The sequence below is a fragment of the Hemiscyllium ocellatum genome, chromosome 3 (assembly GCF_020745735.1).
Source record: "Hemiscyllium ocellatum isolate sHemOce1 chromosome 3, sHemOce1.pat.X.cur, whole genome shotgun sequence".
NCBI classification, from domain to species: Eukaryota; Metazoa; Chordata; class Chondrichthyes; order Orectolobiformes; family Hemiscylliidae; genus Hemiscyllium; species Hemiscyllium ocellatum.
The window spans coordinates 14,209,368-14,227,222 of NC_083403.1; the positions used below are offsets into that span (position 1 = coordinate 14,209,368).

At 39.5% G+C, this 17,855-nt stretch overlaps 1 protein-coding gene across 2 annotated transcripts in view; it reads right to left on the bottom strand.

The window, feature by feature from the left end:
- LOC132830770 (CSC1-like protein 2) overlaps window positions 1-17,855 on the bottom strand; it is a 196,038-nt gene that overhangs the window by 90,831 nt on the left and 87,352 nt on the right. For both annotated transcript variants that reach the window (XM_060848621.1, XM_060848613.1), the window contains exons 3-4: window positions 14,076-14,155; window positions 1,831-1,869 (exon numbers count right to left, since the gene is read on the bottom strand). In XM_060848621.1, the coding sequence (XP_060704604.1) occupies window positions 1,831-1,869; window positions 14,076-14,155 (119 nt within the window). The remainder of the gene's footprint in view (window positions 1-1,830; window positions 1,870-14,075; window positions 14,156-17,855) is intronic.

Here is a 17,855-nt window from a genome sequence, read left to right on the forward strand (position 1 = left end):
CTGAGAATGAAATCTCAGGACCTCTGGTCTTGTCCACTTACATTTCCAACAATTTACTCAGTATTACTTTCCTGGTAATTGTAATTTTTGAATTCCTCCCACCCCCTTAATTCCTGATTTACAGCTATTTCTGGAATGCTGCTTGTACCCCTTCTCGTAAAAGGCCAACACAAAACTCCGAGCAAAGTTTATGGGCAAATACCACCAATTGCTGTGGGTAGTTGGTTTTCCCAATGCTGATTATTATCAACATCTAAGAGATCGCTATATAACCACATTGTAGAAGCATTAAATTGCAGGACAGTCCAACTGAACATCGGTGATTAAGAACAATTAACATTGCTTCGATACCAGGGTTGACCATGCAATAAGTGCACCTTGTGAGAAGCTTCACTGTGTGAGACACAAGGTGGAATTACTTGTGAATTTTAAATAAACCTCATCACCAGAAATTTCCACATTATAATGGCTGTATGGCCAAATTAGATTATAGAAATTATAGAGCTAATTGACGATAGTATCTGCACTTATTTTTCTTTCGTCCTTACTGCTCCTGTCCAGCCGTTCCCCAGTCTCACACCTCCAATACATCGGCTCGTCAACACTACTTACTTTCCCAGCTTATGTTTCCTCATTTCAATTTATGACGTTTTTCAACTCAACGTTTTCCAATGCTTATCTATTACTTTTTAAAACTTTGCTCTCAAAATCCATCAGTGTACTCCTCCTTTCCCACAATTGTTATCTCTTAAATCTTACTTCTCCCTGGAGCATTCGGAAATGGCACTAGCGGTCACATATCCCAAAACAGAGTTTCTTCAGTCTGGTTTGTTCCCTCTTTTGACCAAATTCAACTTAAAACAATAAACCAAGATTTTTTACTGTGATATAACTACTGGAACAAGGTGATCTTGTAAAAGTTTGGTTAATACCATGGTGGTCAACTGTTGAGCATCATTCGATAATAACTCAGGAGCTCCAGCTATGATGCTTCATTTGCTGCAGAGGAAGATGGTGGGCTAGAAAAAGTGCACAATTCACCAGCCTCACATTTTGGCTGTATGCAGTTTGTGTCCCTCTTCCAATGACCATGCAAATAAACTTCATCTGGAGACTGTCTGTTTATTTGTTTGTGGTATTTGTCTTGCAACTACCAAACTGAAGATCACATTATAATTGACCTTGTTCTGAAATCACACTAATTTGCGGGAGGATGTTTCAGAGACTTACACGGTTGTTTTTTTTTGGTATGCATTGTTGCTTTTTAGTGGAGCATCAGATTCAAAACCACTCATTTTCCCCTGAAATTGTAGAAGCAATCTAAGCTTTTGGGCACCCTGTCAATTCACTCCATGAGCTCAAAGTCCCACTTCTCAAACCAAACCTTTAGTACTTTCCTTTAATCCCCCAATGATTGACTCACTGCCTTTCTTTCCTAAGTCTATTTAGAAAGTAGCTTGGGATATTCTAATATCGAATGCACTTAGTTGTAAGCCATGACAAGTGGTACGATTAGCAAGAAAAACTTCAATGGTTCAAATACAGTCCTTCAGAACGAGTTACATTAAGGTTTGGACAGATTATTGAATTTAAAATTATGTACAGCTTCTCACATGGGCAGCATACAGTGAGCATTGAGAGACTTGATACTATTTTATAGAGGTACAAAGTTCATTTACTATACATGCCAAAGGAAATTAAGACACCAGTAGCACCCTCACCATTTTTTAACATTAGTATCACCTCAACCCAGTGATCATGTGAATTAAAATGTTAATATTGTCACAGATCATGGGAGAGGTAACTAAAATGGAAAAAACACAAACGTACTATTCCCGCTCTTCCGCTCGATGTTTTCCACGTCTCTTTCTAAAAATGTAAAAGAAAATTCTTAACAATACACAAAAAGGACAGAAGTTCAATTTCAGAACTGGTTAGCTGGTAAAAAGAACTTAGCACAAGTTCAAAGTGGGGAAGTTGCAATTTCTCTTGTCATGCTGTTCTAATATTAAGATTGCTGTTTGCAATATTAAAGTCTAATGCAGAAATTCACCAGCATTGTGGGTTGAAGGCAAATCCGACAACCGAGTGTTGTAATAGTGAGAGGGTAATAGACCCAACAAACATGTCGGCTTCCATTTAAACATGTGGACAGTTTTCTTTTTAAAAAGAAGTTTTCATGGATGACTCTTATTCTAGTTCCAACTGAAGACAATTTATATCACAATCTTTCCATAATGAAAACAATAAAACAAGAGAAAAATAATGATGCTTCCCAACACGATCCAATGCAGGGACTTAACGAGAGCTAGAGAGAAGGAAAGCATTGTACCATCAGGACAGTTACTGGGGTGGGGGAGCAAATACAACCCAAGTATGCAATTTCAGAATCATAGGATAGTACAGCACAGGAGGGCACTCAACCTTTCAACTGATGGCAGCTCTTATCAGGTGAAATCCAGTTATTTTCAACAGCAAAATATTTAAATAAACATGGAACGAATCTACCAAGAATTAGTGCTTAAGAACTGACCACTCACCTGTTCAAAAACACCTCTGAGGATATTTTGAGTGCTGCCAGTAGAGGCTTAGCTTTGGAACTTCAGTGCACCATGGAAATAAACTGGTTGCACACATTCACATGATCTGTCTTTAGTTCTAAAGATAGTGCCTTAGTCAACCTGAGTGCAGCCCAATATATTGGAAGGATCTGGTTCAGCTCAGTGCACATAACCCAAACAAAATGCACTCCCAATAATACAAGACCAGAGAACTTGCATGTCTAAAACCTTTAATCACCTGAATCAGAAACAACAGTTAAATGTTGATGGGTCGGTTAAATGGACAAAAGGATTAAATTCAACAGTTTGATATCCATCATTTAGCAAATTTTAGCAGAAATTATGCAAATGAAGACAACTTACTGAAGATGTGTAGGGGAAAAAGAACTTTGATTAGTTACTAGGTGAAAGAGGTGGTTCCTAATATGAAATGCAAGAATTAGTGTTAATTTGCATTATAGCTAGTTCTAAAATGCAAAAGTTGCATTCTTGTGCAACTCTGCATTGTAGAAAAATCATGATTTAGAAACCGTGCTTAGTGTTTGGTAAAGTAGTCCCATTATAGACAAAATGTTTTCAAAGTTTGCACTTTAGAATCAGCGTTCCCGATTTGTCAATTGTGTTACAGTGAATTAGTGTTGAGGAAACCTTCGTTATAGCAGAATGACCTGTATTAAGAACTGAGTTGTGTGAAGCAATGGAAACCTGCAACCAGATTGCATTTTACAAAAAAAAAGTTAATAATGCACCACTATACAATTCAGGACACCATTTGGCAATATTAATATCCTGTTAGCTGTTTACGATAACTATTTGGAAGAATTCTGAAGAAATGGTCTTAGAAGTGATTAGCATAACAGTTGAAATAGTACTTCCTGAATAGGAAAGAAATACCTATTTTGAATGGACATAACCCATTTCACAAGGTGACACCATCCAGAAAACTAGGGTTGCCCATTTCAAGTATTACATTAAAAATATTCAAAGTAATACAGTTGGGCAACTTAATCTGTACTTTCAAAGCTGTGTGCCTAGTTGATCCATTTTTAAAAAAAATTGAGAATTCCACTGATTTGCATTGGAATTAGAAAATAGAAGTACTGAACGTTAATGTAGCTTTATTTCCCAATTAGAACTTCAGCAACCATGTGCTGATTTATCTGATCTCAAAAAAGTGACAGACGCTATGATAAACCCAGTTGATTCAAGTGCGACTAGAGGTCAGTGAGGAGAGACACATAGAATTAGATGCATCCATTCATCTGGAGTGGTTCACTTGACTATGAGAACATTTCAGACAGTGGCACAGGTAATAGGGAGTCTTATTTTTAAGAAATATTTATGGATGCAGAAATGAACAGTTCAACAAAGAAAAAGGCAGAAGACAGGTTTTGAAGTTATACAGTGCAGGCCATTGTTTTATTGCAATCAATCATTCACAGCATGTGGGCATTGCTCATTGTCCATCCCTAAATATTCGAGACAATAGTGACCGCTGATTGAACTAAGTTTTTGCAGAATAGGGACACCCATAATGTTGCTAAGCAGGATTTTGATCCAGCAAATGGTGATATATTTCCAAGGCAATAAGGTATGAGTTTTTGAAGGGAACTTGCAAGGGTTGATGTTTCCATGCCCTTGACCTTCTAAATGGTAAAAGTCGTCAGTTTATAAAAGGCGGTGTTGGAGGATCCAAGAGTTCTGCAGTGCAGTGGGGAGGGGGAGTGAATATCTTAATGTATTTATTAATGGGATTTAGGCGATGCTGGCTGGGTTAGCATTAATTGCCCAGAGGACAGTTAAGAGTGAACCATACTGTTGTGGGTCTGGAGTCACATATAGGCCAGACAAGGCAAGGACAGTGGTTTCCTTCCCGAAAAAGGGCTTTAGTGGATCCGTCTTTCATGACAATCAACAATGACTTCATGGTCAGTATTAGACACTTGATTCTAAATTTTATTGAATTCAAATTCTACTATGTGAAGACAGGATTTGAACTTGGGTTTCAGGACTCTTGGTACAGTGATAATACCCTTTGGGCACTGCCTCCCTCAAACACTGGGGGGGGGGCATCCCAACATGGGTGCCAATCAAATTGTCTGCTTTGTCCTAAATAGTGTCTAGGTTCTTGGTTATTGTTGGAGCTACATTCATTCAGGTCAGTGGAGAATTCTTCAAGCATACTCCCGACTTGCTTTGAGGAGTCACACACCTTAGAACTTTGGCTACAACAGGTCAGAGGCTCAGAGCATACAGCTGGTTCAGCTTAGCCCAACTAACCCACACCAATGTTTCACCCCAGTCTTTGCCAATGTAACCATACTGGTCAAGCTGTAATGGTTTCCAACCATCACCTGATTCTTGGACAAATGATGATGTGGCATGACAGAGAAAGACACTTAAATAGCAAAGAGATTTACTTGGCCTTCCGCTCATTTGTCCATCATAAAACTTAGCATGCATCATTGGTATACAATATCTGTGAAAAGGTACAAGAAATTTACATGATTATATTGGACGATAGGCAAAGATTAACAAAGAATACAATGGTTTTCAAAAAAAAAAGCAATTTCCGGAGTAAAAAACTTGTAGGACAATAATGGTGCAAGAGAGTGAACACAGGAACAAACTTATTAAATCAGACTTGGTAATTTAGTTCCAGCTGTTTGCAAATTGAAGTTTTGAGGTGTTTAATCTTTTCACTATTTCAAATTTCATCAGAATTGTGCAGTTATTCTAAAACTGTTAATCACAATCAATGTACCAGATTTTGCAGCAGAGTACAGCACAGAAATGGGTCCTGCAGCCTAACTTGTCTATGCCAACCACGTTTCCTAATCCAAACGAGTACTATTTGCCTGCATTTGACTCCCATCCCTCAACGTTTTCTTTGCATACACTTGCCCAAATGTCTTAAACATTGTAATTGCATCTGCTTCTACCACTTCCTCTGGCGGTTCGTTCCATATATGCACCTCCCTTGTGTGAAGTTGCCCGAGGTTCCTTTTAAATCTTACCCCTCTCATTTTAAACTTAAGTTATCTGCTTTCGGACTCCCCTACCCTGGGGGAAATGACCTTGGCTATTCACCCCATCTATGCTGCTCATACTTTTATAAGCCTCCTGTGCTCCAGTGGAAAAGTGTCATGTGAGTTGTGACTCACCTAATTACTGAAAATTGAACTAACTTTTAAAAGGAGACAAGCATAGCATTTGAGGGGAGAGATGAGGTTTATGGCATAATTACTGAACAAACTTGCTTTGGAAGAGTTGAGCCTGTGCACTAAAGGTTGCCTAGCACCAACCTTCAGGAGTTGCCTTCAGTTTTCCAGGACACTGGGATGAATCAATGCAAATACTTCAACATCATTAAACAAAACACTTTCTCCTTTGAGAGGCTAACAGACCTTAAAACAAGCTGAAGGTGTATCCCTCCCAGTGACTTGTGTGTGTTTTGAGAACCTGAGTATGTTCCCAAATATTCAAAGACTTAACTCTACTTGGCTTTGCAGCTGAATGGAATTTCTTCCAACACTCTGTAGTGGTTAGCATTTCAATATCATTGGAGGAATCTTGAAGAACCATGAGCAGTCATCCAATTTTATACTTTTGAGTTCAGATCCATGGCCCATAGGATGTTGCTATTTGAAAAATAAAGTGTCTATAGAACCGCATTGTCTTGTTTCCCCTGTAAATGTATTAAATTGGGATTAAGGAAATCTAGTTTAACTCTACTACGTAGTTTAGCTGCTAAACCAGTTTTTCCACTTGTTTACTATAAACTAAACCTATTCCTCAAACAAGTCATTTTTGAATCTCAAATAATCCTGGTTCTGGATAACAAAACTACTGAAATGAAGCAACTGGCCAATTTAGTAATTAAATTTAAACATTTACACTAAAAGATTTCAGCTGATGTTCACCAAACTCACTAGTAGTTGAGTACTGAGAAGGGCCTTGAATTCAGGAAAGTATCACTATACTATGTTTTTACAGTGTGTCAACTTTTGAAAAAGTAGTAGATCCATAGTTCAAAATACCTTCAACTGAAGCTGCAACCAAATTTCCAAAGACAAAAGCGATGCAGCTTACTAGAAAATACCAATCGGGCAAACTGATTATATATGTGTTTGCTGATTAGCTAACAAATAGATTCACATAAAAAGAAGTTGTTTATCTTATTTATGTTATTTGCCTATAACATCAAACTGAAATGCATCTGTCAGGATGCTGCAACTTCCTGGAAACTCTCATCTTGGGGCTGAAACAACCATTCAGCTGGATTTTCTTTTTGAACTGTATCTACTGTGATGAAGGTAGAGGGATTCAGCATGCACAATACTTGCAAGTAATTCAATAGATGAAATAAATATGGATTATTTCCTTATGAAGCAAAATTATAATGTAGGTTTGGAATAAAAATAAGTTTTCAATCTGTACACTCCTAATTTGAGCAATACAATAGCATTAGCTCTTGGAATTGTGCCTATATCCTACCTTCTATTTGGCCAGATGTGAGCTCCTACAGTGGAGCGCTCACCACAGGTATTTTTGCAAAATATTAAAAATCCAGCATCTGGAACAAATTTCTTCATTTAAAAGTGAAGATTCAGTATGAAGAATCATCTTGGAAGCACAATTTACATTGCAAATTGATTAAGACTTGTGCAGAAAAAAAACGAGAATGCAAGTCACCTATTGCCTGTGCAAGGAATCAGTTTAGCTCAGTAAGCTGGATCGTTTATTTACCTAGCAGTATGATTGCAACAGCATCTGTTCAATTCTCACCACTTGTTTGACTTTACCATGAAGGACTCTTTTTCTCAACTTCTTCCCTTGCCTGAGATCTGGTGGCCCTCAGGTCAAATCACCACCAGTCACTTCTCTTTAAAAGGAGAGCAGCACCTATGGTCTGGGAAGACTATGGCGACAACACACGTTACATAAAAATCTCTTCAATGTTTATGGACCAAGGTGGTTCTCAGTTTTATGTTCTGCAGGAAAACACCCCCACCTCGGAACCATGTTGACAACATTGAAAACCAGTAGAAGTTTTTTTTAAAAAAAAATTCAGGATGGTGGAAGGCTTGGAAAAGAACTTGCGTGCCACCTTGCCCCCACATATCTGTGCCCTTATTTTTAAAAGTATACCCAAAGGACGAAGTGTTAACCTGGTGAAGCTACAAAAACTGGACTACTTATGTGCTAAACTGATTGAGCAAGGGAAAGACAGTAACATAATTCCACGATGAGTCAGATCTAAGCTCTGCAGTGGTGGTGATTGACAATTAAACTTGCTGGAGGTAGCGGTTCCACAAATATACCTCAAACTGTTGGGAAGCCAGCACATCAGTGCAAAAGAGAAAGCTGAAACATTTGCAACAACCTTCTGCTGGAAGTGCCAAGTAGAGGTCCCATCTCGGCCTTCTCCAGAGATCCCCATCATCACTGCCCTTAGTCTTCAGCCACATGATAAAGGAATACTCATAGGGACTGGATACTGCAAAGCTATCAAGCAGATATGGTAAAGTTTCAACATAAAGCAAAACGATCGTGCAAGTTTGGAATAAAAATCTGAATGGTACTGAAGCACTCCACAGCTTGTCATACACCTCGCCCACTGTCTCAGTTAAAGTCCCAGCTACAACACTGGGATATATGCAACAATGCAGAAAATTACCCAGGTATGCCCTATAGACAAGCTGAAGGACAAATCCAAATCTGGCCAATTATTGTCCAGTCTACTCTTAAGTGATGAAAGGTGTCCTCACAAACATTCACTCTCTCAAACACTGATGCTCAGCAGCATCTAAAACATGTAATTCAGAAATTCAATTCCTAAAGACAGCATCTTTAAACTCATGAATCCTTCCAAAGAAGAACAGCAGCAGCAGATACATGGGAACCACCTGCAAGTTCCCATCCAAGTCACTCACCATTCTGAGTAGTTTCACCACCCCTTGTACCCTTTGTTAAAACCCTAGAATTCCCTCAATAACAGTATTGTGGATCTACCCACAGCACATGAGCTGTAACAGTTCAAGGCAGCAGCTCATCACCTTCGAGGGCACTTATGCCAGATGAGCCAACAATGCTCAAGAGTGAAAACAAAATTCTCTATTCATGCTAATACACCACCTCCAACACGGCCTCATCCTAAAAGGTCACCTGATGTGTGTAACTCAACAAATGCCTTAAGACTTCAAGAAATAAAAACAGAAGTAGACTATTCGGTTCCCCAAACGTGCTCCACCATTCAGTAAGATCATGGCTGATCAGATATTCCTCCTGTCCACTTTCCTGTCCTTTCCTATAAACCCCGATTCCTCTACTGATCAAGAATCTCTCTCGGCCTTAAAGGCGCAGAAGGACACTGTTCCCACAGCGCTTGGTGGCAAAGCGTTATAGAACCATACAACTTGGAAACATGCCCTTGATCTTAATTCATCCACACGGACTAGGTTTCTTAAACTGAACTAGTCCCATTTGCCTGTTGGGCCAATAAATTTTTCTTATCCATGCAAACATCCAGATGGCTTTTAAAATGTTGCAACTTTACCTGCCTCAACCATTTCCTCTAGCACGTCATTCTATATGTGCACTACCCTCTGCATGAAACAAATTGCACCACAAGTCCCTTTTAAGTCTTTCCCCTCTCATCTTAAACCAAGCGGTCTAGTTTTGGACTCCCCTAGCCTGGGGAAGGTTCGAGGTAGCGGTTATCTACAGCAAACTTTTGCTCACCATTTAGTTAAGCCACTGGATGAGATACAGCAATCAATTACAATAGACAATATGCTTCTATACATGGTTTCCAAAGACTCCATACTGTCAAAAGGAATTTCTCCTCATCTCAGCCTTAAATTGGTCCCCCTTTATTCTTAGAGTATGCCCTCTAGTCCTAGACTCTCTCAGAAAGGAAAAACATTTTCTTAGCAGTTATCCCCTTAAGAATCTATTTGTTTCAATGAGATCACCTCTCATTCTTCAAATTCTGGCGAGTGCAGACCCAATCTGTTTAAATCTTTGCTCGTAAGACAATTCCCTCCATACCAGTAAATCATCCTAGTCAGCGACCTCCAATGAAATGACATATTTCCTTAAATAAGGGGGCCAAAACATCTTACTGTACTGCAGATGTGGACTCACTAGCACCTTGTACAACTGAAGTCTTCCCTAATTTTATACTCCAAACCCCTCGACGCAAAGGCCTTCCAGATTACCTGCTTCAATTGTGCGCTGACCTTTTCCTTGTGCAAATGTATCCCTAAACCCCTTAGAAAAACTGCAGAAACCTGTAACATTATTTAAATAGTGCTGTCCTTTTGTTCTCCAAAACTTGAAAGGGTTTGGAAAAGATTTACAAGGATGTTACCAGGGGTTGGAGGATTGGAGCTGTACAAAGAGGTTGAATAGGCTGGGGCTGTTTTCTCTGGAGCATCAGAGGCTGCGGGGGGACCTTATAGAGGTTTATAAAATCATGAGGGGCATGGATAGGGTAAATGGACAAAGTCTCTTCCCTAGGGTGATGGAGTCCAGAACTAGAGGGCATAGGTTTAGGGTGAGAGGAGAAAGACAAGGGACCAAAGGGGCAACCTTTTCACACAGAGGGTGGTACGTGTATGGAATGAGCTGCCAGAGGAAGTGGTGGGGGCGAGCACAATTGCAACATTTAAAAGACATCTAGATGGGTATATAAATACGAAGGATTGGAGGGATATGGGCCGGGTGCTGGCAGGTGGAACTAGATTGGGTTGGGATATCTGGTCAGCATGGACGTGTTGGTCCGAAGGGTCTGTTTCCGTGCTGCACATCTCTAGGACTCTGACTCCCTTCCAAAATGAAGGTCATATTTTCCCCAGATGCTTCATGTAAATTTTTTTCCCCCAATTACTTAACTTATTAATCTCTAAATTTTACATCCCTCTTGCAAATGGCCTTTCCACCTACTTTTTACCATCTGTGTGTTTGGGGGAACAGAATTATACAAAAAGCGCAGGTTCAATTCCTGTATCAGCTGAGGTTACCATGAAGGTTTCTGTTTCTCAACTTCTCCTCTCATCGGAGATGTGCTGACCCTCAGGTTAAACCACCACCACTGTGTATTTCTAAAGACAGTATTTTGGAGGTCCTCAGATTACAGCAACTTTATTCTTACTTTCATGATGTATTCCCAAAACTATATCTATAATTTAAGCTTCAAATTGAACAAAAAGTATATTTTTGCGTTAATCATTATTAGCCTGGACTAGCTAAAAATCTTTTTCAAACCGACATTAAAGTTTGTTTAAATTCTAATCACAGTTAGCAAGGTGGAGGGGCATTGAAATGATGGGAATTGGGTGATAATGTCAACAGCGCAAATCATATTTGCTTTTGAATTTATTAAATATTTATCTATTACTCACCATGGAAGTGAATAAATTCATTAATTTGCAGGACATTTTTGATATTAGGTAAGAGAGTACAAATAGAAATCACAAAGTAAACGATAGCACTCAGTGACTGGTTGAGTGTCTTACATCTATTCGAAGCTGGATGTACCAAGTGGACGCCTCAAAAACACAACCCCAAGATACCTTGACCAGCTGGTTTAGTGCCAATGCCATTCAGTAATTTTCCACACTAGCAGTCATTTAACATTGTTACACTTGAGCAACCTACACAGTCCTGCACAGTTATGAACTCCTGAATGGAATCAAGTGCAGGCGGCAGAGTTTAATGGAGGTCAAAATGAGGTCATAATTTCGGACAATGAGGACAGACTGCTTTCTGAAAACCCATATTGATGAGTGGTTTCCTATTGTCAGGTTAGCTCTTTAGTGGAACAGTTGAAACAGGAAGATGAAGCACAATCTAGTGAACTGCAAAGTATTCATTTTGATGGGAAGAACATGGAAGAAACAAGTCTGAAGGAGATGCCAGAGCAGAGGAACCTATATATGAGGATCTTAAATCTGGATTTAGGCTGCTGTCAGGAGCAACCATTTCATGCATGCTTTTACTAAGTACAAAATGGATTCTTAATACAAGATGAAGTAACATAATAAAATGGCTTTTTAGGCTGCAAATTAACACCGTTTAAAATGGCTTTTCACCCTGCTACAAGCTACATTCCTGAGCTAACTGAATCAAAGGTTAGCAGACAATGCTCCCTTCACAGTATGGAATTAACCAAGCTAGATAGGACATTACTAACCATCCTAGTTAACCTTAAAGATGCAGGTGCAGAGAGATAACACGTGCAAAACAATGTTGGTTCCCAGGAAATATTATTGAGTTAACCTGCTGTCCTTAATATCATTTTATTACACTTTATTGGATTTACTCTAATTAAGGTTGTACTTTAAAGCACAGGTAATAAAGCATACAGTATTTTGGGCTTTATTAACAGGGACATACAGCGCAAGGAACTTATGTTGAACTTTTATAAGACTTAGTTGAGCCTCATCTGGAGTATTACATCCAGTTCTGGGAACGATATCAACGTAAGGGAAAGTCCAGTAAAAATTCACATGAATAATTCCAAAGATGCGGAACTCTTTCTTGGAGAAAAGAAGGCTGAGTGGAGATTTCATAGAGATATTCCAAATCTGGATGGAGTTGATAGGGAACAATTGTTCCTTCAGGGGAAAGGATCAAGAGCCAGAAGGCTCAGATCTGTGTCATTGGCAAAAAGATTCAAAATTCATGTGAGAAAAATCTTTTTCATGCAGCAAGTAGTTAACATCTGGGATGCACTGTTGGAGAGTCTGGTGGAAGTAGGTTCAGTTGCTGCAATTTAAAAAGGGAATTATATCACTATCCACAAAGGAGAAACATGCAGAGTTATCAGAAGGTGGCAGGACAATGGGTGCAGGTAAGTATGGGCCAAGGAGTGGCAGATGGAGTTTAATTTCCATAAATGTGGGGTGTTTCACTTTGGTAAGGAAAATCAAGGCAGGACTTGTACACAATGGGAGGGGAGCATTGCTGAAAAAAAGAGAGACCTTTGGGTGCAGGCTTATTGGTCAGCTAGAAAAGGGTAGTGAAGGTGTTTAGTACACTTGCACTTATTGGTCAGTGCGCAGAGTATAGGAGTTGGGATGTCACGTGGCTGTAGAGGACATCGGTTAGGCCACTTTTGTAATACGACACTCAGTTCTGGTCTCCCTACCGAAGGAAAGATGTGAATCTTGAAAGGATTCAGAAAAGATTTACAAAGATGTTGCCAGGGTTGGAAGATTTGAGCTATAGGAAGCAGCTGAATAGGCTAGGGCTGTTTTCCCTGGAGCATTGGCGGCTGAGGGGTGACCTAATAGGGGTTTTATAAAAGCATGAGGGGCATAAATAGGGTAAATAGTCAAGGTCTTTTTTCCCCCAGGGTAGAGGGGTTTAAGGTGAGAGGAGAGATTTAAGAGGGACCTAAAATTACAACATTTAAAAGGCATCTACATGGGTAGAGGAATAGGAAGAGTTTAAGAGGGGTATGGGCCAAATGTTGACAAATGGGACTATATTTGTTTAGGACATCTGGTCAGCATGGATGAGTTGGACTAAAGGGCCGGTTTCTGTGCTGTACAACTCTATGACTCCAAGTAAGTGCCCAATTTAGAAACAAAAAAGTTACATTGATATTAGCATTCACTTTCAACATTTCTGCTGAAGTAGCAAGAGATGCTGTTGTTATGCTGCAATAGACATTGCCATCACCATCCGTCCCTAGATTCTATCCCAATCAGGTCAGTTGTCGAGTCCTGCACAGAACCCAGTTACAGTACTGCATTCAATTTTGAGTAATGCAGTTCTGGAAGGATCTATTAACCTTGGATGTCACAAATCTATGAGAAAAGGTTAACAAGACTAGTGTTTTAAGGAATAAGAACTAAAAACAAAGAACTGCGGATGCTGGAAAGCAGAAACAAAATTCAGTAGGTTTGGCAACACCTGTGGAGAGAAAGCAGAGTTAATGTTTCGGGTCCAGCAACCTTACTTCAGAATTGGCAGTTGATGACATGGAACATGAAGTTGATTTGTACTCCTTTGTATTTAGAAGATTGAAGGGGTGATCTGATAAGTTCTTGAGATGACATTTGATAAGTTAGGTGCAAACCAACTCCTTATTTGGCTAGGAGATCAACAAGGGAACATAGACATAAGAACAGATTTAACCTTCAAAACTAATACCTCGGCTATTAAAAAGAGCGAAATACTAAATACTTTCACAGAAGAAATGGTTAAATTCTCTCTAAACCAAGGATGATTTATTAGGTGCAATCTTCAAGGCTGGAATAGTCAAGTATTTTGTTAAAAAAAGGTGTCAAGAGACATGGAAGGGAAAAAGGGTAAAGTAGATTTGACGCACAGGTAGACTAATCTACTTCACAAACATTTGATAAATTATCTATTCTGTTATTCAATAAAATTAGTGCTTTTATTGTTGACATTAAAAAAAACTTCCACTGGCTTTTAAAGTAGTAGAGCTGTCTTCATAAGCAACTGAAAAGCAATGATTAATACACTTGAAGCCATTACCTTTCAGCATCCGAGACTAGTGCAAGTCGCCCATAATCCCAAGCTACCTTTCGCAAAATGGAGAACACAAACAGCAGTGCCTAAAATGAAACAAAGGAAAATAAAACAATCACAGCCAAGTATATTGCATTCTATATTCAATGATAGCTGTGTTTTCCGACATCAGCCCATGCCTATACACTGCTTTAAATCACACACACACGCATTTAAACAGATTCAGCCAACATGACCTGGGTTGGGAAGGGGAGCATTTGGGACCCAGGAAGAGGGGACTCCCCACCTCTGATCCTCTCATGCCCCCCCATCAATTCCTTCCTCCTGTGTTCATACTATTCACCACTGAATCTGGTGCCAAAAATTCTTATGCTTTAATGACATCACATACAGATATCACATCATGTAGAATGTATAAGTAAACACATATGTTTCTAGATTAGTGCACATGTATCATTGCCCAAAGTTGTTGGGGGTCAGCAAACATGGTCTTCAAATGATAGCTGTTAAAAAAAAAATTATAGTATAAGGCCTTCCAAATTATGCTGTAAATGAGTTAGCACCTTAAAGTAAAGTATCAAAAGTTGTGGAACTCTGTATAATTATTTTATTCACGGTCCTCCAGACTTAATATACATCCTTGTCGATATTCAACTATTGCTTTGCTCACTATATATGAGGCACACAGAGGGACTGGATAGTAATTATTGACCAACTCTACTGAATGTAGATATTCCAATTAGCTCTTAAGCTCATCCATGTTTCACTGCAACTTAATTGTGCCAGAAATTATTGGCATTATTTAGAACCAATCGTACATAGTACATTCATGGTTTGTAGATAACAAAATTAGGTGGGAAGGCAATTGGCAAGGATGGCACAAATAATGTGCAAAGGAATATTGTTATCCTAGGCAAATGTTCTGATGAATCTCCAATGCCCCCTTCTCCAGAGCAATCACATCCTTCCCATTGTGTGGTGACCAGAACTGCAAACAGTACTCCCAGCTGTGGCCTCAAAGTTTTGTCTTCCTGCATTCGAAGATCTTCTTCCTCATTACTAACTACCTTTCAGGAAAGGTTGAATAACTTGGACCTACATTCATTTGATTGCATTTATTATTTTCACATGTACCAAGATACAGTGAAAAGTATTGTTTTGCATGCTATCCAAACAAGTCATACTTTAATTAAATACACCAGAATAATAGAACAGAATGCAAAATAGTGATACAGGTGCATGAGAAGGTACAGAGAAAGATCAACTTTAATATAGGAGAAGTCCATTCATAAGTCTGATAACAGCAAAGCTGTTGTTGTATCTGTTCAAACATTTGTGTTGTCTGCCCAACAGAAGAGGCTGGAAGAGTAAAACCAGGGTCTTTGATTATGTTTGCTGCTTTCCGAAGGCAGGAGGAAGTATAGATGGAATAAATGGAAGGAAGGATGATTCTCGTGAGGATATGGTTGCGTTCATAACTCTCTAAAAGGTCTTTTGGAAGATGTGCAGGTTAGGTGGATTAGTCGCGGGGGTGGGGGAAATGAAGGGAAATAAGTCTGGGTGGCTTACTCTTCGGAGGTCGATGAGGACTTGTTGGGCTGAAGGGCCTGTTTCCACATTGTAGGGAATCTAATCTAATTTCCAGTACAGAACAATTGTCATACCAAGCTGCGATGCCTCTGGATAGGATGCTTTCTATAAAATTGTTAAGAGTCATCGAGTTTAGAAATGAGAGATGACTTTATTGAAACATAAAATATTCGTGGGGTCTTGACAGGATAGATGTGGAGAGATTACCCTTGTGGGAAAGTTTAGGACAAGATGACAATCTCAATAAGGGTTGTACATTTAAGGCAAAGGCAAGGAGGAATTTCTTGAGGGTAGTGAATCTATGGAATAGATTACTGAAGTACGGGAATCAATGGTAGTCAGGAAGAGACAGGGAAGTGGCGCTGAGGATTATCAGATCAGTGTCTCATTGAATGATGGTGCAGACTGGCTATGAACAGAAGGAGGCCATTCAGCCTGCCTTACATGGAAAGGATACTTTTGCTTGTGGGAAAATCCAGAACTTTGGATCACTCTTTAAAAAGAAGCTGTTGCCAATTTATGAAAGGAAAAATATTTTCTTCATCGGTCCTGTGTCTTTCTTTTTCATAAGGCAGTGGGATTAGACTTCAAGTATTTGGATTTTTTTTTAAGGCAGAGGTGGACATATTAGGAAGTGGATGAAAGGTTATTAGGGTAGGTGGAGGTGTGGAGTAAATCAGTCAAAAAGGAGTCTGATGAATTCCCATCTATTTCCCAATCTTAAGCTGCAAATGCAAGAGGCACTCTGGATTTCACCCTGGACCACAGGAACATATTTGACCACCTGGATGACATGGTGGGGTTTTCTGAAGATAGTACACTAAATAGAGAAAAAGAACCCAATATTTATCACGAGCTAACTCTTATTTATTACCTTTTACTGTAAAAGATCACACCATTTATTTGAATGTTTATTGTGTTATTTCGTTTTCATTTTGTCAAAATAGATTTTTAGGCAAATCTGATTCCATAGGAGCTTCTTTGGCTACCTCACAGTTCCTCTTAACACACAAGTGTGGATGGGACCCTGCAATTCAACTTGATATTTTATTGTACATGTATTGCTACACTGTTGTAGTTGGTCAACCACCCCAAATGGCTTAGAAAATTGTGGAAATCCCTGGAAACAGCAGAGAATGTAATAGTGTGCTCATATGTCAGGTAACAGCCTGACTTTTGCCTGTGCTACCAAAGCTTTGGCAATTATCTTACTCACGGTGGGACACTTGTGCCAGAGGAAGTGACTGTCTGTAATTAACATTCAGCTCTGTGGTTAACACTGTTGCCACAGCGCCAGGGATATGGATTCAATTCTAGCCTCAGGCAACTGTGTGTGTGGAGTTTGCACATTCACCCCATTTCTGCATGGGTTTCCTCTGGGTGCTCCCGTTTCTTCCCACGTTCAAAGACATTAGGTAGATTGGCCGTGCTAAATTCCCTAGAGCGTTCAGTGATGTATAGGTTAGATGGATTAGCCATGGGAAATGCAGGGCTACAGGTATAGGGTAAGGGGTGTCTGGGTGGGATGCTCTTTGGAGAGTTGGTGTGACTTGATGGGCTGAATGGCCCTGTTTCATAGGGATTCTATGAAAATGATTCTACGTTTAAAAAGTTAAATTATACTGACAAAGACAAGGTTCAAATTTTTAGGCATCTTTCCTGAAGTAGGCCTTTACACGACCTTTTATTTTGTGCGGAAAATCTGGGCTAAGTGATTATATACAAATATCAGCACTGGTAAGATAAAAAAGCACTGCCTCTTGAAATGGGTTGATTTACCAATAAAATAACAAGCAAAATATTAGGTTCCCCATGGGAGACTGGTTATCAAGGTCAGATCTCACGGAATACAGGGAGAACTAGCCATTTGGATACAGAACCAACTCAAAAGGTAGAAGTCAGAGGATGGTGGTGGAGAGTTGTCTTTCAGACTGGAGGCCTGTGACCAGTGGAGTGCCACAAGGATCAGTGCTGGGTCCACTACTTTTTGCCATTTACATAAATGATTTGGCTGTGAGGTACAGTTAGTAAGTTTGCAGATGATACCAAAATTGGAGGTCTAGTGGACAGCAAAGGTGGTCATCTCAGATTACAACAGGATCTGGACCAGATGGGCCAATGGGCTGAGAAGTGGCAGATGGAGTTTAATTCAGATAAAATGAAAGGTGTTGCACATTGGAAAAGCAAATCTTAGCA